The following is a 26143-nucleotide window of genomic DNA, read 5'->3' on the forward strand; positions in this document are numbered from 1 at the left end:
CTTGAGGACCAGTTCCACAGGCATGGCATTTTGCAGTCTTCAGTGGGCTGTCCACCCTATCACTGTGCCCCTGAGACTTCAGCACAGCCTGTGAGACAGGCAGTGTGGGGACTGTCCGAGGGAGCACCAGCAGACAGTGGATGCAAAAGGCTTGTGCCCTCTTCTCCCCCCAGCCCCGCCCGGTGCTCCTCTCTGCCTCATCTGGTAACTCGGGAATGGGTGGCAAGTTTCCAGCCTCTTCCCCAGACCTAGGACTGGCCTACTTTGTTGTTATTTCTTGATGGGCAGTGAACTAGGGCTCCCCATGCCTTCTCCAGATGCAGCCTCTAAGGCATTTGGCAGATCCTTGACCATTCCCACAGGCAGGACTATCCTTGTGGGTGGAGCATGACAAGTATGACTTTATTAAATCAAAATGTGTTTTGCCATTAATTCACGTGGGTTTGGGGTTTCCCTGATGGCTCAGTGGTAAAGTATCTGCCTGCAATGCAGGAGACCCGGGTTCCATCCCGGGTCGGGAAGATCCTCTGGAGGAGGGCATGGCAATACAGTCTAGTATTCCTGCCTGGAGAATCCCCTGGACAGAGGAGCCTGGCAGGCTACACAGTCCATAGGGCTGCAAAGAGTCAGATGTGACTGAGATGACGTAGCATGCACGCACACAAGTGGGTATGAGAATTTCCATCTTACTGCTAAACCCTGTCAGAAGAAAGATAACACAGCCTCTGCTCCCCAGGAACTGATATCCAGAGCCAACCCAGAATTTAAAAATATGCCCTTCAGGTTTATGTTGCTTTTTGTTAGAGAGTTTCGCAGTGTGAAATTTTGATAACCTGTACCTCCACCCTGGGTTTGGGAGCAGGTCACTACTCTGGCCTTTAACTTTGGATTCTTGGTGTTCAAGAGTGTCCTCGAGCTTTGAAGCACAGGATCACTTAGTCACAACTGTGTGACTAAGTCACTTAGTCACAAAAATGAGTCACTTAGTCACAACTGCTGCCCCCTTGTATCTGGAAAAGAACTTCATGATGCAGAAACAGTGCTGTTGCCTAGCTGTGGAGGACAGGCCTGGTGTCCAGGGCTTTTTCAGACTATGGAATCGCAGCTGGAAGCTGAGCCACCTGCCCAAGCTCTACATGGAGGAAACGGAGTGCATGGAGCCTAGAAAACAGGCCATGATTTGGTGCCCAGAGCTCCCACTCCAGAGTTGTGCTGGATGCCAGAGGGGAGCTGGTGGGGGAGCAGGCCCCTTAGCTGGTGTCACCCCACCTGGCCACACACTCAGACTTCTGTGGCATCAGCCTGAGCCTGAGCTGTGTCCCTGATGGCTGTCCTCTTGTCCGGTGCACCACGGCTGAGGAGACAGCTTCCCTTCCACGATAAGCATCCTGGCCTTGGCTTCGTCAAGAGCCACGTTGTTCTTTCAGTGAGGAAAGATGGAAAATACTCTCTGAACCAGACATTTGAAACCATGATTCTGGTGGAATCACTCTGGGAAGATTTTTCTCTTGGTGTGTGATGGAAACATCTATGGACATTACCAGAACAAGCCAGTGCTTTGGAGCCACTTGTCGGGCCAAGAAGGCCCTGGAGGAGGTGAAAGCTTGAGGTTTGTCTGCACTCAAGGATGGCTAATGGGTGGGCATGTGGTTGTACCAGAGACCAGCCCCAGTTGGATACAGGGTAATTTGAAGCGGGGACGGTGTGGTGAGAGAGATATATAGATTTAAAGAGAGATAAAGAAAGAGTTTGCAGTTAAGAGAATAGAGGAGAGAAAGAGGCTGTATTCCTTGGTTTACATAGAAAGCCAATAAAGCCCCGAGACAAGGGACTTGAACCGTCTACATAGGGCCATAGGCGCCCGCTTGAATAGCGGAGGGTGCCCCGCCTTGGACTCCCTCTCGGGTGGGTCTTAGAAGCCCAGGCAAATAAGTAGACACAGCTAGCCTCTATGCTCCAGACAGGAATCAGCCAAAAAATAGAGTAAGAAAGAAAAGAAGACACGGGGGAACCAGTCTTTCCAGGAACTGGCCCGAGAAACTGGTCCATCCTTTATTTTCCAGGAAAAGCTTTTATACTTTAGTTGTACATAGATATCAATGGATAATGCAAAGTCATGCAGGGTCAGCAGCCCTGACCCTTATCAAGACCAGGCTTTCTGCATACTTAGCTGTATACACAGGTCTTAGGTGATTTACATCATCTTCTGGCCAGGAGGCCTATTAGCATTTTATGGCCCTTTTCTGATAAGGGTCCATCAACCAGAAAACTTATTTGCCTTAAAAGTGTTGTTCTTACTAAAGTCTGGTGCCACTCAGAAACACTAATTAAGGTTACATTCTTATATAGCAAGGACACAACAATTTATAACAAAGAAAGAGGAGTACAGTGATTTATAACAAAGAGAAGGTTCAGTAACTCAAAAGTCTAGTGTTGCTAACATCGAAATTACTATATTCCTTTTTCTATATCCCAATTACATTGATTAATATCCTCCAGGTGCCTAAAAGATAAAGAATATGGAGGCCTGGCAGCAGTCATTGACTCAACAGTGAAACCCATCACCAATATAATTTTTAGCTCTTTAGAAAAGGCTCTGTATCTTTAAGATGTTTTAAGCTTCGTGCCTCTCGCGGTTGGGGGGCTCTAAACAATCACAAGTTGTAAAAGTGTCTAACTGTCAGGCAAGTTAGAGAGCCGTCAGAGGGATTTGAGCTGAGACACTCCTTTCATATGCAGGAGACTAGTTGGAGCTCTAAGTTAACTTTTTCCAGAGAAAGGTGGTCGGGGATAGCCCCCTATAATGTCAGAAGAGTATAGTATAGCAGACAGTCAACAGACAGATTTTGGTTTCGGGGTAGATGCTCAGGCAGAGGCCCCCTTGAGACCTGACTCACCTTGCCCCGTCAGCTCTCTCCGCATGACCTTGTCATGGGTGGGATCTCCCGTGCTGGCTCCCGGCATCATTGGTTGTTCATTTCAGAGTAAGTGTTAGCTGGATGAGATTGAACTGCCTTTCCCAAATGAAAGATACTTTTGTATACTCCGTGGGTATAACGTAGCCTAATCTGGGGTCTTGGGCCCCATGAATGATAGTGCAGATGAATCCTTATGGGTTCATATATGCTGTCTTCCCAGAGAAGAAAATACAGTGGTCTTTTAAAACATGTCCTTGTTAGTCTGTGGGTCTTTAGCAGTCCTTTTCTGATGTATGTGGATTCATTCATTCAGCTCAGTTACCACTTTGCATCAGACCTGGTGTTAGAGGCCAAGGACACAGGGATGGAGAAGACACCGCCCTGCCCTCATGGGCTCACGGCTCACGTCCTGAGGCAGTTCTCGCCTTGAGGGCCTGTGTCCCAGAGTGCGTGGAGTGCTAGGCCACCCAGAGGTCAGCACAGCAGGATGGAAAGGACTCCAGGTCTAAGCAGGGTCTTGAAGGACTGGTGGCTGGAGGAGAAGAGAGGGATGGAGAGGGAACAGCATGTGCAGAGAGGACCAGCAGCAAGAAGGAAAATGTTTCTGCGAGGGAGAGTCGGCTCAGGAAGAGAGGGGTCTGGTTGCAGGGGCGGGAACGCTGACAGGAGAGGAGTGATGGGGGTCAGAGTTCCAAATCAAAGCTGTGCAGAAGCAGCCCAAGAGGCCAGAGGAGGATAGAAGCTGCCAGCATGGTCGGGTGGCTCAGCTGTGCCCACGGGATGCTGCCGCAGAGCGCCTGCTGGTGCCCGTGTGGTGGGGGTAGTGCTGGGCGCAGAAGCTGATGGTGACGGCCTGAGGAGTGGGTGAGACAGGAGGATGTCAGTTTAGCAAGTCTGGACAATTCTTTCAAGAGCCGTGGCTGTGTCACCCAGAGGCATGCTCCATAATGTTCCTAGCAACACAAACTTGAGAAGTTGAAATCTGGAAACAACTTAAAATGCCTGTCAGCAATAGGATGGTATATTTACACATAGGAAGTCATAACTCAAGTGAAAGAAAAAAGACACAAAATATTGTATGATTTCTTTTATATTAAATGACAAAGCACAGTAAAGGATTCTCTGGTTTCCAAGTCAAGGATTGTGGTTGCCTCCTGGGATTCTGCTGCTGTGGAAAGCTGGTGATGTTCTGTTTCTTGATCTGGGTACTAGTTGGCTGGATAACTTGTACCCAGATAACTAGTACCTGGATAATTTTTTTCACTTTGAAAAAAATCTACTGAACTGTGTATGTATTTGGGCACTTTACCATGTGTATGTTATATTGGAACTGAGAGTTTATTTTTTTAAAAAAAGATCAGCTGTGAAGGGATGACAGCGAACAGAGTGGCAGCTGGTGGAAGCCATGGGGTTCAGGGAAGGTGGGGTTTTTGTTGTTTTCCTGGAAATAGCTGAAAGTGTTTTGAGCAGTTGGGAGAGTGCCGCCGGAGACAGAGAAAGGAAGGTGAAGCTCAGTGGAGCAAAGCCCCCAAAGCTCTTCTTTGGGTCAGGGGAGAGAGCAGGCTTCTAAGTACTGTAGAGAGATACCTACCTTGGGGGGAACGAAAGGAGGAAGAAAGGCTTCTGGGAGGCCAGGAGGCTGGGAGACCTCCTTCGTGGAGGAGTCAGGGTCCTGCCTGAGGGTGCTATGTGTCGTGAATGGACCAGAGTCTTAGGGATTGCAATGTGAGTTTCTGTGAGGAGCACACCTCTCTGGGGCTGTGAGCCTCTGGGGTCACATTGTGGGAGGAGTGGAAAAGGTGGGCAGCTGGATTGACTCAGTGGGGTTACCTGAGTGGGGTCCTCCAGGGGATGCCTGGGCACTGAAGGACTTGGCGGGAGAGTGGCTGGGGTGAGGGACCCTGGAGTCCAGCTTGGGAGGGAGGGGAGACTGGGGAGCATTACGTGTCTGGAGTCATAGGAAAGGATCTCAGCGTGCCAGGTTAGTTCTTAGTTGTGGCAGCAGGACTGGGAGGCTGAGGAGGAGGTGGAGGCCGCGGAACTGGAGTATCCCCTCTTTTCCAGCTGAGGATGCCCAGGGAAGCCTGTCATTTAGCCTAGTGCATTAAGTGTCCATGGGCCCTACAGCTGTGCCTGCTCAGGGGTGGGCTCTCTGGGCAAAGGCTCACCTTGACTTTTGCTTTTTGCACCATCCCATTCATGATTTGTGTGACCACAGGGCTAAGATTACATCATGGCACTTGTGCTGTGCAGCTTTAGGGGAGTTTCTTAAGCTCTGTTAGGCCTCAGTTTCCTTGGGTAGGACATGAATACATCTGATACCTATAGCATAGACTTGTTCCAAGAATAACTGAGCTACCATGTATGAAATGCCTAGCACAGTGCCCACATTAGTGTTCAGTGATTGCCTGCTGTTACAGTTATTATTTGTATTCCTGCTAGTCCTTGAGTCTGATGTTTAAAAAAAATCGGTGAATGTGGGGTTGATGAAAGTAAGACTCAATTCTTAAAAAGATTTGGGAACCTTTAGCAGGGAGATGAACACTCTTATCTGTGTTATACAACTTCTAAAGCACTTCTGTCAGTGGTATCTTTCGTAACCCACTTCTGTGTGAAAGCAGAAAAAAAGGGCCGGAGGAGCCCCCAGCCAGAGGACCCAACACTGCTCCCAGTCCCTCTCCCATCCATTCCTAGAGGAGAGACCTTGAGCTCAGCTTCATCCCACAGCTGCTGCATCTCAGGACCAGCATCCATCCAGGGCAGATCTTCACCCAGTGAAATGCCCTTCTGCACGCCAGCCATGGGTGGCCCACCCAGGAGCACTGGCTCAAGCCAAAATGCTGTTGGCAGAATCTGAAACTCAGAGAGTTTTCTTCCTTCAGTAGCTGGAGAGAAAATGAAGTGCAAGGATGGCGAGTTTATAAGTACAAGGTGGGAAATGGGCCACAGGTCTTGTTCTGCCAAGACGTGAGGGCCTGGATAGCCCCCCGTGTCACTGATGTTGCACCAGGAAAGGAGATAACCAGAGGACATGCTTTTGCAACTTTGCACATAGGTCTAGCTGGGAATGCTTACCCCCCCGTTCCTCCATGTGAGCAAGTTGGAAACATTTCCGTATCACATTTAAAACAAATGCTACTAGGGATGTGTCCTTGTCCTGAATCAGAGAAGCAAGCAGAGCCTTTCCGAAGGCTCACCTCTCACCTCCCAACTCAGACCTTGGCGGCTTCTCCCAGGATTTGTTGTCAGTGTTTGCCTCTCCTTTATCCTCTGGGGCCACATCTAGAGGGGACTTGAGGAAATAATTTGAGCATTTCTTAAGGAATAGTTTAAAATTCTGCAACTCACTAGAAGTTTGTAAAATTTCATTTATATCTACAAGAAAACATTTGTTTCTTAAAGCTGTAAGCTTTTCTTATCATGTTGAAGAGGAAAGGGGTATGTCCAACTAAGCAGAATTGAGTAACTGCTACCATTGTGTGTATTCTGGCCTGTACTGAATGGAGCCTTTAGACAAATTTCTCTTGAAATTCTCAAACTCTCCACTGAGATTATTATTAGATGTGAGCAAATTATCCAGTCTAGCAGGTCTAAAGCTGTGTAGCATAGTATCATATTTTGTGACAGTTCCGATTTCATACTTGGTATTTTGGGGGTGTTCCTTAGAAAAAATCCAGAATTTGTGACTCCACAGGTGAAAATTTCTAGATGATACTCTCAGAATTGTTTGTGGGCCCAGAGACTCTTCTGTGATTTGTACATAAGAGACAATTCAGGGAAATTTCTTAATAAGGGCTTGGGTTTGAGGAAAGATGCTTGGATGAAAGAAAGAATCAGTAAACAAAAGGAGGGTATTTTAATGGCCACCTATTAGAAAATAATGTTTTCTCAATCCTGTAACTTTCTGTGTCCCCAAAATCACCTCTGTGACTTGCAATATGGATGTAGGTGCCCGATCACATGTTAAAACACACCACATCTTGGTCAGACAGAGGTGATGCCATTATTGACAAATAGGTCACCAATAGGGTGAGCCTCACAGATTCTAATTGTGAGAGCAACTTTATTTTTCTCTCCATCTATTCTTGTATAATTGCTTGGTGGCGATAGCTCTTTGTCTGCCCCTGGGATACAACTTAGGCGTCCATGCCTTTTCTGGTCCCTCTCAGGTGAGTCCCATGGGCATTGTAAGTCACAAACTCAGTCTTAATTCAGAGTTACAAGCGTAGGTCCAAAATATGAATATGTCCACTTCATTTGAGATTTCCCAACCCAGGCCAGGGCTGGCTTCAGGCTGGGTGGGAAAGGTATGAAATCATGCCTTCCTACCTGGTGGTCCTCCCCTTCCTCCACTGGCTGATAAAGGTTTCTGCCCTCTCCCACCAGATGAAAGTAGGGAGGGAGAACAGCTTTGGGCAGACGTTTACAATTCAGTCTGTTGTTTCATGGATACTTTTAGGAGGTTTGTTGAAACAGGCAGTGCCCTTCCTTTGGTTGTTTGCTCCCCGCTTCACACCACTTCTGTTGCTGGTATTTACTTTACGGCCCCTCTGACTGGAGGGCGGGTACTGGCCTTCAGGTTAAGATTCCTTTTTAAGACACCATTCCCATCACCACCTGATGTTCCTTCTGTAGACTCCGTGTTCAGTTTCTGGGATTTATTATCTGATTTTCAGCCACAGCCGTCTTCACCTTTCTTACTGGGAACCCCAAGCTGTAGGGAACATGATCGTGCTTTTCAAATAGTCTCATTAGGGCCTGAGTTAGCGTGGGTTTCAGACTGCAGTTGGGAGAGAGGACCTGTCATTCCTTCCCTTTTGATGAGCTATAGGACTCAACAGCTCTCCGAAGAAATCCTCACAAATTCTCCCTCGTTCATTCATATTCTCCCTCTCTTATTGAAGTGAAATTCACATAGCATAAAATTAACCTTTTTAAAGTGAACAGTTCAGTGGCATTTACTGCAATACTCTCTTAACCTCAACTCAGCCCTTTTATTACCTCTTTTCTGGGTGAGGGTTGAAAACTTAACATTTTGGTTTATTTGGTATTTTGGGGATAAATTCTGCACATGGTCTGACCCATCACTTTTGGAGTTTAACAGATCGTGTATCTCCTGCCTCAGTGGAAACTTGTAATTTAATATCTTTTGTACCTGGCTAGGTCCTCAGAACTTAGATAAGCCCCATTTTACAGGTTAGGAAACAGAAAGGGAAAGCAACCTGCCAGTGTTGTGCTGGCAGTGAGGGGCAAGGCCAGGATTCGAGCCTGATCAGGTCTGTCCTGGAGCACCAGCAGTGCATGTCTGCCCTCACAGGGCGTGGTAACCGATGGCCTCCCTCCACAGCCTGCTGTGTCTTCTGTCCCTTCTTGGCCTCTGAGCCATCCAGGCAGCCCCCGGCTTCTGCAGGTGCAGCAGTGGAAGGTCATGTCAAGACAGAGCACGAACACCCGTGTCCCGTCTCTGCCAATGAGAAATGGGAGGGCTCTCCCAGCAGTCCGGGCCTCCAGCCTGGCCTGGACTGGGGCCTTTCCGGGTGTCAGTTACAGCGGGGAAGCCCTCTGCCAGCACAGTTGGCAGCTGGAGGCTGGAACAGCACAGGCCCAGAGAGCAGTGTGGGTTCCTGGGGATATGCCTGAGGAGACTGGGGGCCAAGAGCCTGTGCTCCTTGAGGAAGGCAGAAGGGAAGGCACAGGCCAGCCCATCAGGCCTCGAGGCACCCCTCCTGTGCGCCGTGTCACCTGCCTTCTGTGGTATCAAGCTGCTGGGAGCCTCAAGGTGGGTGAGCTTTGAGTGCAGAATTGTGGTCCTTCACAGCATTCATCTGTGTGGGACTCTGATGGTGGCTGTGGACGAAGGCCAGAGGTTTGCATGGACAGCACTGGGTGTCTGGGACTGACGACTCGGGCGCTTTTCTCAAGGAGTGGCTGATGAGCTTCCAACTAATTTTCCTTCTTGCTCTCTTCTTTCAGGGAACCCAAAAGGGGCGATGCTCACCCATGGGAACGTGGTGGCTGATTTCTCAGGCTTTCTGAAAGTGACAGAGGTGAATAAAGTAAACTCTAATGCAGGTTTACTCTCAAGGTCACCCTCAAGCCTCAGAGGCTTTTTTTGTGCTCTCTTTTTTTTTCCCCTGATATAATCTAGGCTGCCTTTCCCAGGCAGGAGTTTCTGTTTTCATTAGAGCAATCCCACTTTCACAGATACTTCGAACCACAAACACTGAAATGATCCATACCTGGTAAATATTCAGTTGATTTCTAATAGTGCTGAGATCCCAGAAAGAAAAAACATGGAAAACTGTTTTCCATTTTTAACTTCAAAAATTGAGATACCTGTGGTTTAACGTATGAGGTGAAGTCGCTCAGTCATGTCTGACTCTTTGCGACCTCATGGACTCTAGCCTACCAGCCTCCTTCATCCATGGGATTTTCTAGGCAAGAGTACTGGAGTGGGTAATGTATACCTTTATCTAAAAAGTATGTTTTTCCAAGTAAGTCAGGGTTTAATTCAATCATTTTGTGTTTAAGGACTACTAGAGTCTGAGAAACAACGGCAACTGCTAATTTATAAGGCTGTACTAAAAAAGGTAAATCTAAAATTAAAAAAGCTTGATATCTTGGCCTGACAAAAGCATGGTAGCATTTTTAACCAGCTAAGAAGGAAGGACCTTTTACCACAAGTGGTGAGTATCTGAACGTCCTACAGTTTCCTTAAGGAGGAAGGGACATAACGTTTTCATATAAATTAAGCTTTTTCTCCACTGTAGAGAAAACCGCTATCCATATTTATGCCAGATGGCATTATGGAGCATATGCCCAAATAGTAGGAAAGTTCCTACATCTTGGTAGGAAACTGAGAGATTGTTGGTAGCTGAGCCCAGGCCAGGAGCCATGAGCAAGTTTCCCAGGGCTTGTCCAGACTCGTCCGAAAGCCAGCGCATGAGACTGAGGACCTGTGAAAAGGGGCAGAGAGCAGGGAAGTCAGCCCAGGAGAGCTCGTCCCTGAGGTCAGACCTGGCCCAGAGAGGGGGGATCCTGCTCTGGCATCCCCTGTGAAGCCCTGTTCTCAGGCTATGGCTTCTGAGGCCTGGCTCCACCCGCCACACCTCTGTCCCCAGCCCTCGTAGGCACAGACCCAGGGTTCTCTGGGCCCCTTTCTCCAAGAAGGACTGGAAAGTGCCGACAGGCTGAGACCCTCTGAATCCCTACCTAGGTGGCCCAGGGATGCAGGTGAAGCGGGGCGGAGGCAGCCCCTGCAGCTGTGGGGAGGGGGAGGTGCCCTCGGTGGCAGGAAGACTGTGTGTGAGGTGCAGGCCCTCCCGGGGAAGACTCCCCTGCGCAGCTGACTCTGCTGGCTTACGTGTGCTTCACCTGGCTCCTTGCTTCTGCAGATAACCTAGACCCACTGGCGCTTCGACCTAACGCTCGGCTTCCTATGCTGCCCTCTCTCCCACTTTTCCTTCTGCGCCTTCTGTCTTCCTCTCACCCTCCCCCTTCTCACTTTCTCTCTCTGTCTCTCTCCTCTGTCTCTTCTCCCCCTCCCCCACCCAGCCCTCCCCCTCTTCCTTTGTGCCCCTCCAGGTCATTTTCTCTTTATTGTTTTATGACTCTCTTGTTGTCTTCCTGTCAGTGTTTCTTTCCTTTCTGTCTCCCATGCCCGGCACCTGCAGAAAGTGATCTTTCCGAGACAGGACGATGTGCTCATCTCCTTCCTGCCTCTGGCTCACATGTTTGAGAGAGTCATCCAGGTAAGACGCCCGCCTGACTGACCGGGCCTTGCCTGGGCTCCTTCTGTTTTCTTACAGAGTCAGTGGTCTCCCACTTGTGCGGATGTACACATTTCCTATTTGCCTTTAGCACACATGTTTGAGCGAATGGTACAGGTAAGGCCCTGGCTTCAGGGAGGCACAGTCTGTGCCCTGAACCCGCAACCCTAGCAGGGTGTCGCTTTGTCAGTGGCAGCGTGAAATAGAACTAAACTGGCCTGTCTTTGGAAGGTGCCACAAGGGGTCAGAGGACCGTGGCCCCTCGACCTGTCTCTCTTGGGACCTGCCTGCCCCACCTGTGGACACCCCTTGGCTGAGAGAGGTCCCAGCTGATGGCATCTGCTCAGAGAGCATTGCTGCTCTGCAGGAGTGCTTTACTGGTCAACCTCTGTGCAGTGTGGCTCCGTTTGTGGCCAACACACCTATAATTTGTATCTTCCATCACTCACAAACTCTAAAACAGAAAACAAGACAGTAAAGTTGGGGAATCAAACTCTCACAGCCCCTCAGGCTATAGATGGCACTGCCATTGTGATTGAGCACTAGGACAGACCCGGGGACAGAGAAACATCTGTGTGTGTCACCGAAGGAACCAGCCTTGGCATGCATTATCTCCTAGTCAGTCAGTCACTTCAGTTGCTCAGTCATGGGCGACTTTTGCAACCCCATGGACTGCAGCACGCCAGGCTTCCCTGTCCATCACGAACTCTCGGAGCTTGCTCAAACTTAACGTCTGTTGAGTCAGTGATGCCATCCAGCCATCGCATCCTCTTGTTGTCCCCTTCTCCTCCTGCCCTCAATCTTTCCCACAATCAGGGTCTTTTCTAATGAGTCAGCTGTTCACATTAGGTGGCCAAAGTATTGGAGCTTTAGCTTTAGCATCAGTCATTCCAATGAATATTCAGGAGGACTTATTTCCTTGAGTTTGGCTGGTTTGATCTCCTTGCAGTCCCAGGGACTCTCAAGAGTCTTCTCCAACACGACAGTACAAAAGCATCAATTCTTCGGTGCTCAGCTTTCTTTAAAGTCCAGTTCTCACGTCCATACATGACCACTGGAAACACCATGGCTTTGACTAGATAGACCTTTGTTGGCAAAGTAATGTCTCTGCTTTTGAATATGCTATCTAGGTTGGTCATAACTTTCCTTCCAAGGAGTAAGTGTCTTTTAATTTCAAGGCTGCAGTCCCCATCTGCAGTGATTTTGGAGCCCCCCCAAATAAAGTTTCTCACTGTTTCCATTGTTTCCCCATCTATTTGCCATGAAGTGATGGGACCAGATGCCATGATCTTAGTTTTCTGAATGTTGAGTTTTAAGCCAGCTTTGTCACTTTCCTTTCACTTTCCTCAAGAAGCTCTTCAGTTCCTCTTCACTTTCTGCCATGAGGGTGGTGTCATCTGCATATCTGAGATTATTGATATTTCTCCCAGCAATCTTGATTCCACCTTGTGCTTCATCCAGCCTGGCATTTCACATGATGTACTCTGCATATAAGTTAAATAAGCAGGGTGACAATATACAGCCTTGATGTACTCCTTTCCCAATTTGGAACCAGTCTGTTGTTCCATGTCCAGTTCTAATTGTTGCTTCTTGACCTGCATACAGATATCAGGAGGCAGGTCAGGTGGTTTGGTATTCCCATCTCTCTCAGAATTTTCCACAGTTTATTGTGATCCACCCAGTCAAAGGCTTTGGCATAGTCAATAAAGCAGACATAGATGTTTTTCTGGAACTCTCTTGCTTTTTCAGTGATCCAGCGGATGTTGGCAATTTGACCTCTGGTTCCTCTGCCTTTTCTAAAACCAGCTTGAACATCTGGAAGTTCATGGTTCATGTACTGTTGAAGCCTGGCTTGGAGAATTTTGAGCGTTACTTTGCTAGCCTGTGAGATGAGTACAGTTGAGTGGTAGTTTGAACATTCTTTGGCATTGCCCTTCTTTGGAATTGGAATGAAAACTGACCTTTTCCAGTCCTGTGGCCACTGCTGAGTTTTCCAAATTTGCTGGCATATTGAATCCAGCACTTTAACAGCAACATCTTTTAGGATTTGAAATAGCTTAACTGGAATTCCATCACCTCCACTAGCTTTGTTCATAGTGATGCTTCCTAAGGCCCACTTGACTTCACATTCCAGGATGTCTGGCTCTAGGTGAGTCATCACACAATTGTGGTTATCTGGATCATGAAGCTCTTTTTTGTACAGTCCTTCTGTGTATTCTTGCCACCTCTTCTTAGTATTTTCTGCTTCTGTTAGGTCCATACCATTTTGTCTTTTATTGTGCCCATCTGTGTGTGAAATGTTCCCTTGGTATCTATAATTTTCTTAAAGAGATCGCTAGTCTTTCCCATTCTATTGTTTTCCTCTATTTCCTTGCATTGATCACCGAGGAAGGGTTTCTTATTCTCCTTGCTATTCTTTGGAAATCTGCATTCAAATGGGTATAACTTTCCTTTTCTCCTTTGCTTTTAGCTTCTCTTCTTTTCTCAGCTACTTGTAAGGCCTCTGCCTACAACCATTTTGCCTTTTTGTATTTCTTTTTCCTGGGGATGGTCTTGATCACTGCCTCCTGTACAATGTTATGAACTGCCATCTATAGTTCTTCAGGCACTTTGTCTATCAGATCTAATCCCTTGAATCTATTTGTCACTTCTACTGTATAATTGTGAGGGATTTGATTTAGGTCTTACCTGAATGGTCTAGTGCTTTACCCTATTTTCTTCAATTTAAGTCTGAATTTTGCAATAAGGAGTTCATGATCTGAGCCACAGTCAGCACTCGGTCTTATTTTTGCTGACTGTATAGAGCTTCTCCATCTTTGGCTGCAAGGAATATAATCTGCCTGATTTCGATATTGACCATCTGGTGATGTCCATGTGTAGAGTTGTCTCTTGTGTTGTTGGAAGAGAGGGTGTTTGCTGTGACCATTGTGTTCTTTTGGCAAAACTCTGTTAGCCTTTGCCCTACTTCTGGGTGCAGCAGAAGCATTATCTCCTAAGCCTCTCCCATTTGGCCTTGGGGGAGATCTGGTCTACTACGGAGGGCTTTCCAGCTTTTCAGACCTGGATTCCAGTGCCAGCAATTATCACTTGTAGCTCTGGGCAAATCCCTTTACCTCTGAGGCCTTTGCATTCCTCATCTGTAAAACTGATAAGAATTCTGTCTCCCTTACATAATTGCTATGAATATGAAAGGAAGGAGCCCTTGGCATATTCCTAGTGCCATTAGCAACCAGTCAGGCTCCACCTTGGCCTCCCTTAGCCAACAACGTCAGCAGCATCCCCAGTACTCGTGGGTACTGCATACCCTTCCAGAGTTGCCGAGGTGTCCCTGGGGAAGTGCACAGGCACTCTTAAGACCTGGAGCAGACACACTGATGAGGCAGTACAGCTCAGGGACTAAGTCCCCACGGAGCCGCTGTCCAGGCTTTGGGAGTGAGCACGAAGGGGCGGCCACCAGTGAGTCTGGCTGCTCTGGCATCCCCCAAAGGCTCAGGATTCCACCCTGTCTCCTGCTTCGCTTCATGTCTGAGTGGGACTTTCTGGGGAGGTGGGGAGCTGTGGAGGGTGGTATTTCACCTCAGATGGCTTTCTTCAGTGTCCTGTGGCAGTAGCCAGAGCTGGCTTCGGGGGTCACAGGTACCTCCGTATGGGGCAGAGCTTTGGACAGCTCTGGACTGCTCCCAGGAGTGACCGCCCTGAGGGACTCCTTCCTCCCTGTCCTCTTCCTCCAGTCCGTCGTCTACTGCCATGGAGGGCGCGTTGGCTTCTTCCAGGGAGACATCCGCCTCCTCTCAGATGACATGAAGGCCCTGTGCCCCACCATCTTCCCAGTGGTCCCCCGACTGCTGAACCGCATGTACGACAAGGTGAGCCTCGTGGGGTGTCTTTGCTTGTTCGGACAGAGGCTGGAGCCCCAGGCAGGCTTTCTACACCTCTTAACCCCAGGTCCTGAAAGTCGCCTCCTCTCGTATTTCCTGACTCCCACCCATTCTTCTGTTTTCTTCCTACTCTCCAAAACCCTGGCTGGGAGATTTTGAGGGGGAGGAAGCTTCTTTCTCAGCTGTGTGCCTGGGCCTTGGTAGTATTAACCTTGAACTGGATGTCACACATTCAGTGAAGCCCCTGCTTCTCTGGTAGCTCAGTTGGCAAAGTCTGCCTGCAACGCGGGAGACGTGTGTTCCGTCCCTGGGTTGTGAAGATCCGCCGGAGAAGGGAATGGCAACCCACTCCAGTATTCTTGCCTGGAGAATTCCATGGACAGAGGAGCCTGGTGGGCTACAGTCCGCAGGGTCACGAAGAGTCGGACATGACTGACTGACTAATACTTTCACGTGCAGGGCCAAAAATAGTGTGTCTTCTCTGCTGACCGGTCTGAGCTTTCTTCCTGGGAATATGTCTCGAGGTGGGGTATGTAGTCCTTACAGCTGTTCCCAACTCCTATTCCTCAGATCTTCAGCCAGGCAGACACCCCATTAAAGCGCTGGCTCCTGGAATTTGCAGCAAAGCGTAAGCAGGCCGAGGTCCGGAGTGGGATCATCAGGAATGACAGTATCTGGGATGAACTCTTCTTTAATAAGGTTCAGGTGAGAAAATGAACAAGTGATGATGGAGTGGCACTCAAGTGTCCAGGGGGTGACCTTATAGAAGAACTGGAGAAGTTCTAGCCCAGTGGCATGGCATGTAATCTTATAAAACAGTAACTTATTTGCCAATGAAATCAAAGCTTCAGCTGCCATTGAAATTTTAAAGGACTCTTTTTTGTTTTTTGGAGTTGCGTTATATTTGCCTGAGGCAACCAGCAAGAATTCTTGGAAAGTGAGTTCCTCGACCTCTGTAGGCAGTATGACAACTTTGCCCATGGGTAGTCGGGTTCACCAGGGAACTCCTGGGACCTGAGGATTCTCTCGTCCCCTCCCTGTAACCTTGGCCACGGTGCCTTTCCAAGCAGCACAAGGCTCTAGCATGATGACCAAGAATCTTCCTTTCCCTCCCTGTTTCCCATCCCTGCAACTTCTCCCAAACCAAGCCGTATATGAACTACTCAGTCCTGTATCCCCACTAAAGTTGTAAAGCTCTGCATCACACAAAGAATTGGTAGTTAATTAGAGGAGTGAGCATTACTCATTTTTCCTTACTGCTCTATTTTTAGCTATGAAAATGAATATTTAAAATCTCTTGGCTCAACTTACAGAAACAAAGTGCTTAAAGAATTCATTGTCCTCCACTGTGCATAGGTGAATAGCTCATGGCATTGATTTAGAAATAAAAAAAAAAAAGGCCATGCCATTAAGGTTCAAGTGGGAAGAAATTGTCCTAAGGAGTTGTTTTGGATGCTGGCAAACAATGAGAGAGTGAGGGAACAGCTGTGTATTTTAAGAAAGGGAGAACCAAAATTACAGAATGCCACACAGATTAATGGCTCATGTCTCAAAATACATGAGAGAGATAGCCAGCCACACTGTGGCTTGGGTTGCAAAGCCATTTGGATTGATTCATTTAGAAGGAGAAGGGCCTTCCTCACCTCAGCTCTTGGGTTGTACAACCTCAGGCTGCCTCTCTGATCCCAACCTCAGTGTCCAGGTTAGGGTGCAACTGTGATGTGTTTTCGTTAAGTGAGATCCAGGTGAGCTGCGTGTCATCTGTAGCAGCACAGACTCTGGCGCGTTTTTCTCTCCCCACAGGCCAGTCTTGGTGGGTGCGTGAGGATGATTGTTACTGGAGCAGCCCCCGCATCACCAACCGTCCTGGGATTCCTCCGGGCAGCTCTGGGCTGCCAGGTATTGATTGCCTTTATGTGGCCTTCCCTGGGGGCAGTGGGGTGTACATTAGGACAGGGCAGGGAACCCATTGTTCCCTCTTCTGTATAGAGAAATATCCTAGGGGCAAGATTTTTGTGGGGTAAAAGCTCCCTGCTTTGAAGATGTAAAAAGCCTATGGGTCACTGAAAGCCAAGATAGCCTTGTGACATTGTAGAAAGCCTAGGCGTGTATCCACTCTGGGAGAAAACTACATGGATCATCAATGTGCTGGAGAATCTGTCCCACACCTGTACTGGCATCTCTGCATTCTCCAGTCTGCAGACTGTCCCCCAGCCCAGAGAAGGAGCGTTGGGGAGGGGGATAAAAGTTCATTTGTGTGCTTTTATTTGATTGGGTAGATTTTGTCATTGCTAAAAAAATTCATTCCTTTATTTATCCATTCAATTAATGTTTATTAAGTTGCTACTTATGCAAACTGCTGCTGCTGCTAAGTTGCTTCAGTTGTGTCTGACTCTGTGCGATCCCATAGACGGCAGCCCACCAGGCTCCCCCGTCCCTGGGATTCTCCAGGCAAGAACACTGGAGTGGGTTGCCATTTCTTTCTCCAATGCGTGAAAGTGAAAAGTGAAAGTGAAGTCTCTCAGTCATGTCCGACTCTTAGCAGCCCCATGGACTGCAGCCTACCAGGCTCCTCTGTCCATGGGATTTTCCAGGCAAGAGTGCTGGAGTGGGGTGCCATTGCCTTCTCCGGGCTCATGCAGACTATATAGTAACATAGTTGTGACTGGTGCGTTTTCAGTAAAGTAGGCACATCTATTTCATAAATGTGCACACTTAAAATTTTATGCTTTAGAAGCTGTGGGCTTCTTGAGACTTCCCTGGCAGTCCTGTGTTTAGGACTCAGTGCTTTCACTGCTGGGATCCTGGTTTCGATCCCTGGTCAGGGAACTAAGATCCTGCAAGCCTCCCCACCCCACACACACAAAAAAAAAGGAAGGAAAAAAGAAGCCATGGGCTTCTTACACTGTATACTTATACAGCAACATGAGCTGACCTCTCCGAAAGGCAGCTGTCCTACATGGTCTAGTCATGCCAGCACATGGGGCTCTGAAGGGGAATATCTTACAGAGACAGAAGAAAACCTCCAATGGATTTTAAAATGTTTGTCTTTACTATGTATTATTCAAACTGAAAATAAAGTGAGTGGTTGAAAATAGAAGTCTTTATCCCAAACCACATAACCTTATCTACTAAGTGTCTCTGGTAAAAATAGCATTTCTTCCAAGCAGAGTAGCGATGCCTGTTATCTGTGTCCAGTTTCTCCTGGAGTTGCCTAATTTCAGGGCACCGTCCTCCGCCAAGAGCAGCCAGATGCTCAGTGGGAGGTTAGGTGACTGAAAAGGGCAGCCAGTCACCTGCAGGAGGGTGCACAGCCGCAGTGCAGTTTCTGTGTTTTGCTTGAAGGTTTATGAAGGTTACGGCCAAACTGAGTGCACGGCGGGATGTACCTTCACCACACCTGGGGACTGGACCTCAGGTACGATGGGCTGGAGATGTGGGAACGAGTTAGAACAGCAAGCTCGAAAACTTCCTCTTGGAGAATAAATTTACAAGGGCACTTAAGAAATAGAAGAAAAACATTGATGGTGGTTTTGTCTGTGTTGTGGCATTATGGATCTGTTTTTTTTGTTACATATTTTTGTACTTCCTTTTTTTTTTTTTGTATTTTCCTATTTCTTCCATAGATAATTAGAAGTCACATTTTAAGAAAAGTAACAGATCACAAAATACAGCTCCAGATAGAAAAATACCTATAATATCAATATATTGGATTTTATAGTTTCTGAATATGACAGTCTAGCCTATAGTCATTTTAGAATGAAGGAGGCAGGCTGCAAATCGGATATAACCTAAGAGGGAGGGGCAAGTTTATAGCAGCCAATGTGCTGTTTCTTGAAGGGCCATTTCAGAGGCTCTTTGGAACTGTGGTCTCCTGTGACTGCAACATCCAGAAGGCAGTGGCTACCTCAAAGAGGAGCAACTACTGCCCACACCCTCATTCAGAAGAGACTTACTTTTCAGGACAAGGAGGAGGCTGTAGGTATTGGCCTATATATGTATTGGCCATCACCAAATTTAGACCAGATGCTGGAAGAATATGAAAAATATTCGTCAAAAGACTCCTTCCAGATACCACCTTCCTCTGTGAGCCTGGGGCTACCCTTCATGCTTAAGTTTGCTCAGCTGTAACTAGAAAACTTGGAATGATGTGCATAGGAAAGAAACATGCTTAGTAATGCAACTGTTTTCTGAGCACCTTGAGGCAGTCAGAAGAAACATGATAGGTGGATTCTAAATTGAAATCACATTTGGCCAAGTGAGGTACAGAGGCATTTTTTTTCCTTCTGAGTTTTATCTCCTTAAACTCCTGCTGAGTAAAGTATATCTTATATGCAGTTTTTGGTCTCCCCACCACTGGCAGATTTACTACAAGGACTGTATTCTGAGATTCTGGCTCATTTACTTTTTTCTTGTTATGCCATATTATATATAGTATGCCATATTATATATAGTATGCCATATTATATGATTGCTTACATATGTACCCTTCCTTTTGGACACTTTCTTCCCTCTTGTGATGTCCTCTGCATTATCACATGTGAAAGTTTGGAGGTTTTACCTTTTTTAGGCATCCTTACCATTAAAAACATATAAAAGTTTATTGAGTATGAGACGATAGCTGTCTTTGTACAATACTATGAAAGATTTGACAACGTCTCATTTAAAAGAGAAAGTGGCAGAGCCTCCTTTTGTTTTCGTGGCGCACTTTATTTCAGGACCTTGGCCAGCACCTGCATAAAAATCCTCTGCTTTGCCAAAAACAACCAGTTATTAGAACATAGCTTAGATGTAGTTTTGTGATTGGAATACAGAAGACCAAGAAAATGTAAAGTCTTATTTGGGATGGTGGAGGAAAGAGAATTGTAGATGGTTATTATGTACATTAATCAACAGTTCTGTGACTGGGGGAAAAGCAATAATGACTGTTTTATGATGCTCGAACCAAAAGAACAAAGCTAGTAGAGGTGATGGAATTCCAGTGGAGCTATTCCAAATCTTAAAGATGATGCTGTGAAAATGCTGCACGCAATATGCCAGCAAATTTGGAAAACTCAGCAGATGGTGACTGCCACCATGAAATTAAAAGATTGTTGCTCCTTGGAAGAAAAGTTATGACCAACCTAGACAGCGTATTAAAAAGCAGAGACATTACTTTGCCAACAAAGGTCCATCTAGTCAAAGCTATGGTTTTTCAAGTAGTCATGTATGGATGTGAGAGTTGGACTATAAAGAAAGCTGAGCACCAAAGAATTGATCCTTTTGAACTGTAGTATTGGAGAAGACTCTTGAGAGTCCCTTGGACTGCAAGGAAATCCAACCAGTCAATCTTCAAGAATATCAGTCCTGAATATTCATTGGAAGGACTGATGCTGAAGCTGAAACTCCAATACTTTGGCTACCTGATGGGAAGAACTGACGCATTAGAAAAGACCCTGTTGCTGGGAAAGATTGAAGGTGGGAAAAGGGGATGACAGAGGATGAGATGGGGTTGGATGGCATCACCGACTCACTCGATAGACATGAGTTTGAGTAAGCTCCGGGAGTTGGTGATGGACAAAGAAGCCTGGTGTGCTGCAGTCCAGGGGTCTCAAAGAGTTGGATATGATTAAGTGACTGAAATGAACTGAACTGAAACAAAACCAAAAGATACGATCTAATAATGGGGAAATGTCTTAATATAAAAAATCCTGACTATGTGGTTGGTGTGGGTGTGAGCCTCCGATCTGGGCCCTGTGAGTCTGTCCAACTGGACGGATGTAGAACAAAGGCCCCGCAGGGGTTGGTTGGCCTCACCTTGCTCCAAAACTTTATCATCAGTGCTTGCTTGTGACAAACGCCTGTCTAAAGGTGTGTTGCTTTCCATCCACAATTCCCCACTTTGACTACCTGAGGGCTTTTACATGGCACGGAGCATCTTCAGTGCTGAAATTGAAATGAACACTGACAAATGCCTCTTTGTTCTGGTGTTTTAGGACACGTAGGGGCACCTCTGCCCTGCAATCATATCAAGCTCGTCGACGTCGAGGAACTGAACTACTGGACCAGCAAAGGAGAAGGAGAGGTAACCTTGAGTGTTTAGCCATTCATGTCTGTGGATGCTTTATTATGTAGGGAGTAAAAGGAAAAAAAAATGGAATTATTTTCCTTTCACTCTATGTGTAGAGTCATTTCATATTCCTGATTAATTTAAGCCCAACTAAACTGAGCATTTCCTCTCCTGTTTATGAAGTAACCAACCCCCAAGGATGGGACTGGGCTGATCTAAAATAAGATTTGGGATTGCTAAACTTTTTTTTAAACCATTTTTTTTTTTCTTAACTGGCATGGCCTGCTGCTGTGTATCTGTCCAAACAGAAACGTGACCATTTGGAGACAGGCCAGATGGGGTAGATAGAGCTTGCCTGCACTTGCTGATCCCATGGGATTGGATGGGAGTGCTGAGTGCCTGGTCCTGTGGCAGGGTGTCAGGCATCTCTGGCAGAATTAGCCAGCCTTCTGTCTCCAGGGAGACACCATCCAGCACATACCAAAGGCCACTGGGTTCCTGAGGAAGAGGGGATGGCAGAGGCGGGCCTGGGGTAGCCAGAGCAGAGAAGTCACTGCTTGAGAGAACGCCAGTGGCCATTCGTGTCCTCTCTTTCCACCACTGTGGTTTCCACAGTGGATTTCCTGAGGGATAGTGTACATTTTTCTACACATGCCTCGTGACAGCCTCCTATCAGGGTTCCCTCTGCTGCGTCCTGAGAAAAACCAGGTCTTTGTCCCTACAGATATGTGTGAGAGGACCAAATGTGTTCAAAGGTTACTTGAAAGACCCAGAGAGGACAAAGGAAGCCCTGGATGATGACGGCTGGCTTCACACTGGAGACATCGGGAAGTGGCTGCCGGTGCGTACGCTGGAACCGTGGACCTCCACACATTCTGGTGGTAGGAGTGTGTGTCATCTGGTTCACGCCCGAGGCAGGAGTCTTTATGTCCACCCCGACAATCAGTCATTCCAGAAAACCTCAGGGAGCTGGGAGGTTCTTCCTTACCTTGCCCCCAAAGCTTCCTTCATGCTCCTGATGAAGGTGACAGGGATCTTTGGGGAGCGTAGAACTGGAGTTTGAGGCCCTCTGCCTACCCTTACGTGGCTTCTTAGAAGTCTGTCAGTGCTCTGGAATCTGATGGATAAAGTACTATACATGGAACAAGGGGTTCATAGCTCTAGGAGATCTGAGAAAGGCAGGGCCTGGGACACTGGCCTCCAGCTGAGAGGTGATGCTGAGCGATGTGAAAAGCTTGGAGCTGGGCAGGAGTATTCTAGGGTTCTTTTGTCTCTGCTAGCAGCTACTCCGGTGACCTTGACAAAGCTTTATCCCTCCCCGTGGCTTCGTATTAACTTACTTGTAGAATAAGAAAGTAAGTTATGTGGCATTCTTTAGCTGTGGCCCCCAACTTTTAGTTAAAACCAGTTATGGTGATTCATTCCATCAATTGTAAAATGAGGGTAATAACATTGCTTACCTCTGTGGTCATGTTGTAAGGAAGAAATGAGATTACAGTGTACCTGTAAAGCCCTTAACACACTACCTGGCACATAGGATATGCTTAGGTGAAAGCTGTGACCACAAAAAGGCTCCATCCCTGAAACTAAGAGCCCCCACCTGCTGCAGCCCACCCTAGGAAACCATTCCTGTGTCTCTGGGAAATTGCTAAGGCCTTGGGTGGATGTTCTGAGATGTCGAGTTTATCGGGCAGGTTAGTGATGTTGAGCCCTCCAGGGGCTGGTGAGCTGATTTGCCCCTGCTTGGAACTGTGCACTTCACTGGGAGATACCCTCACTCCCGCAGCAGACATGCATGTGCCCCCACCGTGCACCCAGGACCAGGGTCTCTGCTCAGGGAAAAGAGACGCATCTTTAGACGCTTCCCAACCCAATGTGATGGGCATGAGATGACGGCCATGCTCACCTGGGGGAGAGGCAGAGAGGAACAGGCACCCACTGGCTCTGAGTCTCAGGATGTAAGTCCTGTTCCAAGAGAGGGGAGAGCAAAAAGAACAGTCAGGGCAGGAGTAGTAGCTGCACTCAGCTGAGGAAAACTAGGGCATGAGGCAAGCACTTCTAGCCGAGGGCCCACAGAGGAGGGGAGAGGCTGGAGAAGCAAGCAGGGCCCTGGACGCTGGCAGAGGGTAGATTGTCCCATCAGCTAACAAAGCCCAGGCTTCAGCCCTTTCTTGTATAGGCCCCTTTCAAGGCTCTGTACTTCATTTAATATTTGGGGGGAATCCTCAAAATTGGGGAAAAAGTCCCACAAAACTGTATCTGCCACTGATGCCCTGTAACTCAGATGAAACCACCCACCTTGCAGGATGTTGTGAGAAGGAAGTAAATTGATGCATGCTTGAACTCACAGCCCAACACAGTAGGCAGGCAGTCTGTGGGAGTCAATTTTTTAAATTATTATTATGTTGGAATAGTATTAGATAGGTCAGGGAAAAAGTTCAAAGTTTGTGATCCAGAAAGACCTGATGTGGGTCCTGCTTCTCTCACTTCCTACCTGCATGGCTTTGGAGGAGCTGACTGACCCCTCTAACCCTTACCTTCACCATTTGTGAAGTGGAGGTGATGACACCCAACTCACGGGGCGCCACGAGGACCGAAGAAGAAGGTGTAGTGAACGTGCTTGATGTCCAGGCTAGATTTTGAGCCAAATAAGGGCTGCGTGTTTTTCTCTTCTGGTGAAATTACTGTGGTTCTGATAATTGAACAGATAGAGCAGGGCCAGAGTATGTGTACACGTTAGAGAAGGAAGTGGGTTTGATGAGAGGAAGAGTCAACTGTAAGGAGGATTTATGCGTGAGGACGGGTGAGCCTGACTGCTGGAAGTCCCAGGAGAGCGCAGTGGCAAGGCCATCTCTAGGTTTGGGGCTTGGGGAATGGGGCAGGCATGAGGAGGAGGGTCATCCTTTAGGGCACACCACATTGTGCAGGGCAAACAGCCTGGGTTTTTTGGGTTTTTTTAGTCTTTTGAGGATAGTCAGGTTCTGAGGCTGGAACTCAGTGAAGAGCTCTGGCAGGAAGCTCAGACAGATGTAGGAGTGGCCACTGTGGAGATAAATGGTAGTCACCTCAAGGGACATTGTCAGTGGAAGTGAGGGCATGGCCACATTCAAGGGTTGAGCCAAAGGAGAGAGACCAACCTATTCACCTTGGAAATTCAGAGAGATGTAAGGGAGTCAGGGAAGTGGGTGGGGGTCCAGGAAGCCAGGGGCTCAAGCACTCACTGCCCAGGGGTGGCCTGCCTGCCGCAGAAGTCTTGGAGAGAGAGGGCTCCTCCTGCCGTCTGGGGGCCTCCACCAGCGCTGTGCTGTGTGCTGATGGATGGAGCGTCCACCCTTTGGGAGTGGTGGCCTAAGCGTGGTTCACGGGGGCAAATCTGAAGATGCAGATGAGAAGAGGGACAGCTGGAGCGAGGGCCTTGGTGAGAGGAGCCCCGATGGGAAGGTGGGGAGCCTTCTGAGGAGGAGGCACCTGTTGCTGGGCACCTGGCTGGCCGGGGTGGGAGGGGGAATGGGGCACATGCTGAGTGGAGAGGACAGTGGGCACTCAGGGCCCAGCAGAGCTTGAGAGCTGTCCGCTTGTGTGCACACTGTCCCTCTGTGGCCACCCGGTGACTTCGTGAGGGCAGAGACGTCAGGTGCACGAGCAGATCCAGTGGGACGTGCAGGGTGGGGCAGGCCGGGGGTTGGCATGAATAAGTGAGGGGCTCAAGCTTGGGAATGCCATCTCTTTATGAAGCTGCTTGTCCAACTCCACAGACTGGCACTCTTAAAATTATTGATCGGAAGAAGCATATATTTAAACTTGCTCAGGGAGAATATGTTGCGCCTGAGATGATTGAGAACATCTACATCCGGAGCGAGCCTGTTGCCCAAGTCTATGTCCACGGGGACAGCTTAAAGGTGAGTCCCCAGGCTCCTGCCTCCCCACACGTGCTGGGCCTGAATTTGGGGAATGATTTCCTAAGTATCTGGTATTGGATTTTAAATGATGACCATTTGTTTCCAATCAGACATTGGTATTATCTGGCATATAAGATCAGGAGAGAAAATGCCTTTCTAAGGGAGAGATCTTAATTGCTTATAGTTTGATAAATTTGCAATTAGGTACATAAGTTGCTTGAAGTAGTAGTAATGTACATTCCCACGACTTTTAACTTATGCTTCATCTACTTCCAAGAGGAATTTTGAGGTAATATGGTGAAGCAAGATTCAGGGTTTCTGCTGTTTTGGTTTTAAAATATGTAAGTGAACTTTACAGATAAATAGGTACAATATTGCAAGTAATTGTACTGATTGTAATGTACAATGCATTAAGCTTAATACTTAATGTATTAAGCTAGTATACTAATACAGTTTAGGATTAAATTATTTGGAGGGAATTTCTATTTATTCTACTTTTCAGTATCATTTAGATCTGAAGTCAGAAAGATCACTGTGGATATATTCTGTGCTGTCATTGCATGCTCAGTTACTCAGTCGTGGCTGACTCTTTACAACCCCGTAGACCGTAACCCTCCAAGGCTCCTCTGTCCATGGGATTTCCCAGGCGAAAATACTGGAGTGGGTTGCCATTTCCTACTCTAGGGGATCTTCCCAACCCAGGGATTGAACCTGAGTCTCTTGCTTCTCCTGCACTGACAGGCAGATTCTTTGACACTGCGTCACCTGGGAAGCCCATGTGCTGTCATTAGATTTATGTAGTTAAAGACTATTATTTTCTTAAGGAAATAATTTGAAAATTAAAATTGTGTTCTTGATGAATGAGGACCATATTAATGAATCAATTTCAAAATGGTCTGGAAATCCTTGGAAATGTATGTGTTTTCGATTGTAGAGTTGGTTGATTAGTATCCTAAAGATGGTCTCATTTAAATTTGTCATGAGAATTAAAGGTACATACAGGACTAACCTTACTGATTTTTAATCTCCTTTAAGCTTATTTTTTATTAATCAATCTTTTACAAAGTTAGGGAAATATATCAGAAACATTCATTTCTGTCAAGAATGTGTGATATCTTAGTGGAAATGTTTCATAAGCATATACATATTTTTAGAAAAGAATGGAGTCTGAGAATACCAAGATAAGTTTTAATGGTGGACCACAAATAACCACTTTAAAAACTTGTCATATCTATGTTTTCCTCTGGTGGGATCACAGGCCTTTTTGGTGGGCATTGTCGTGCCCGACCCAGAAGTCATGCCCTCTTGGGCCCAGAAGAGAGGAATTGAAGGGACGTATGCAGAGCTCTGCACAAATAAGGTCTGTACCTGGGGGCTCTTTCCTCAAAGCCTGCTGGACCTTCTATGATATTGCATATTGAGAGAACACAAGAACAGTAGCCCAAGTGAAATTTGAGCCAGTAGGGAAATTTCCAGCTTCATTTTATAAGTGGTGGGAGGCCTAAACCAGAGCTCTGTCTTTTGTTATTGTTGTAGAAGAACCTTAATTCCTCTTAGAATACTTGATACTTGATAAACGTTTGAATTTTCCAGCCAGGAGACATCACAGAAAGCATGACCAGCCCTGTTT

The 26143-nt window shown here is 47.2% G+C and overlaps 1 protein-coding gene across 6 annotated transcripts in view; it reads left to right on the top strand.

The window, feature by feature from the left end:
* ACSL6 (acyl-CoA synthetase long chain family member 6) overlaps positions 1–26143 on the top strand; it is a 44248-nt gene that overhangs the window by 8967 nt on the left and 9138 nt on the right. For 2 of the 6 annotated variants that reach the window (XM_068980577.1, XM_068980579.1), the window contains exons 9-18: positions 8892–8965; positions 10592–10669; positions 14419–14553; positions 15136–15270; positions 16369–16464; positions 17911–17983; positions 20541–20629; positions 21339–21455; positions 24370–24513; positions 25772–25873. In XM_068980577.1, coding sequence (XP_068836678.1) covers positions 8892–8965; positions 10592–10669; positions 14419–14553; positions 15136–15270; positions 16369–16464; positions 17911–17983; positions 20541–20629; positions 21339–21455; positions 24370–24513; positions 25772–25873 — 1043 coding nt within the window. Of the gene's footprint in view, positions 1–8891; positions 8966–10591; positions 10670–10726; positions 10805–14418; positions 14554–15135; positions 15271–16368; positions 16465–17910; positions 17984–20540; positions 20630–21338; positions 21456–24369; positions 24514–25771; positions 25874–26143 lie in introns of all 6 variants that reach the window. The other 4 variants (XM_068980576.1, XM_068980578.1, XM_068980580.1 and 1 more) reach the window with 3 other exon arrangements.

The sequence above is a fragment of the Capricornis sumatraensis genome, chromosome 9 (genome assembly GCF_032405125.1).
Source record: "Capricornis sumatraensis isolate serow.1 chromosome 9, serow.2, whole genome shotgun sequence".
NCBI classification, from domain to species: Eukaryota; Metazoa; Chordata; class Mammalia; order Artiodactyla; family Bovidae; genus Capricornis; species Capricornis sumatraensis.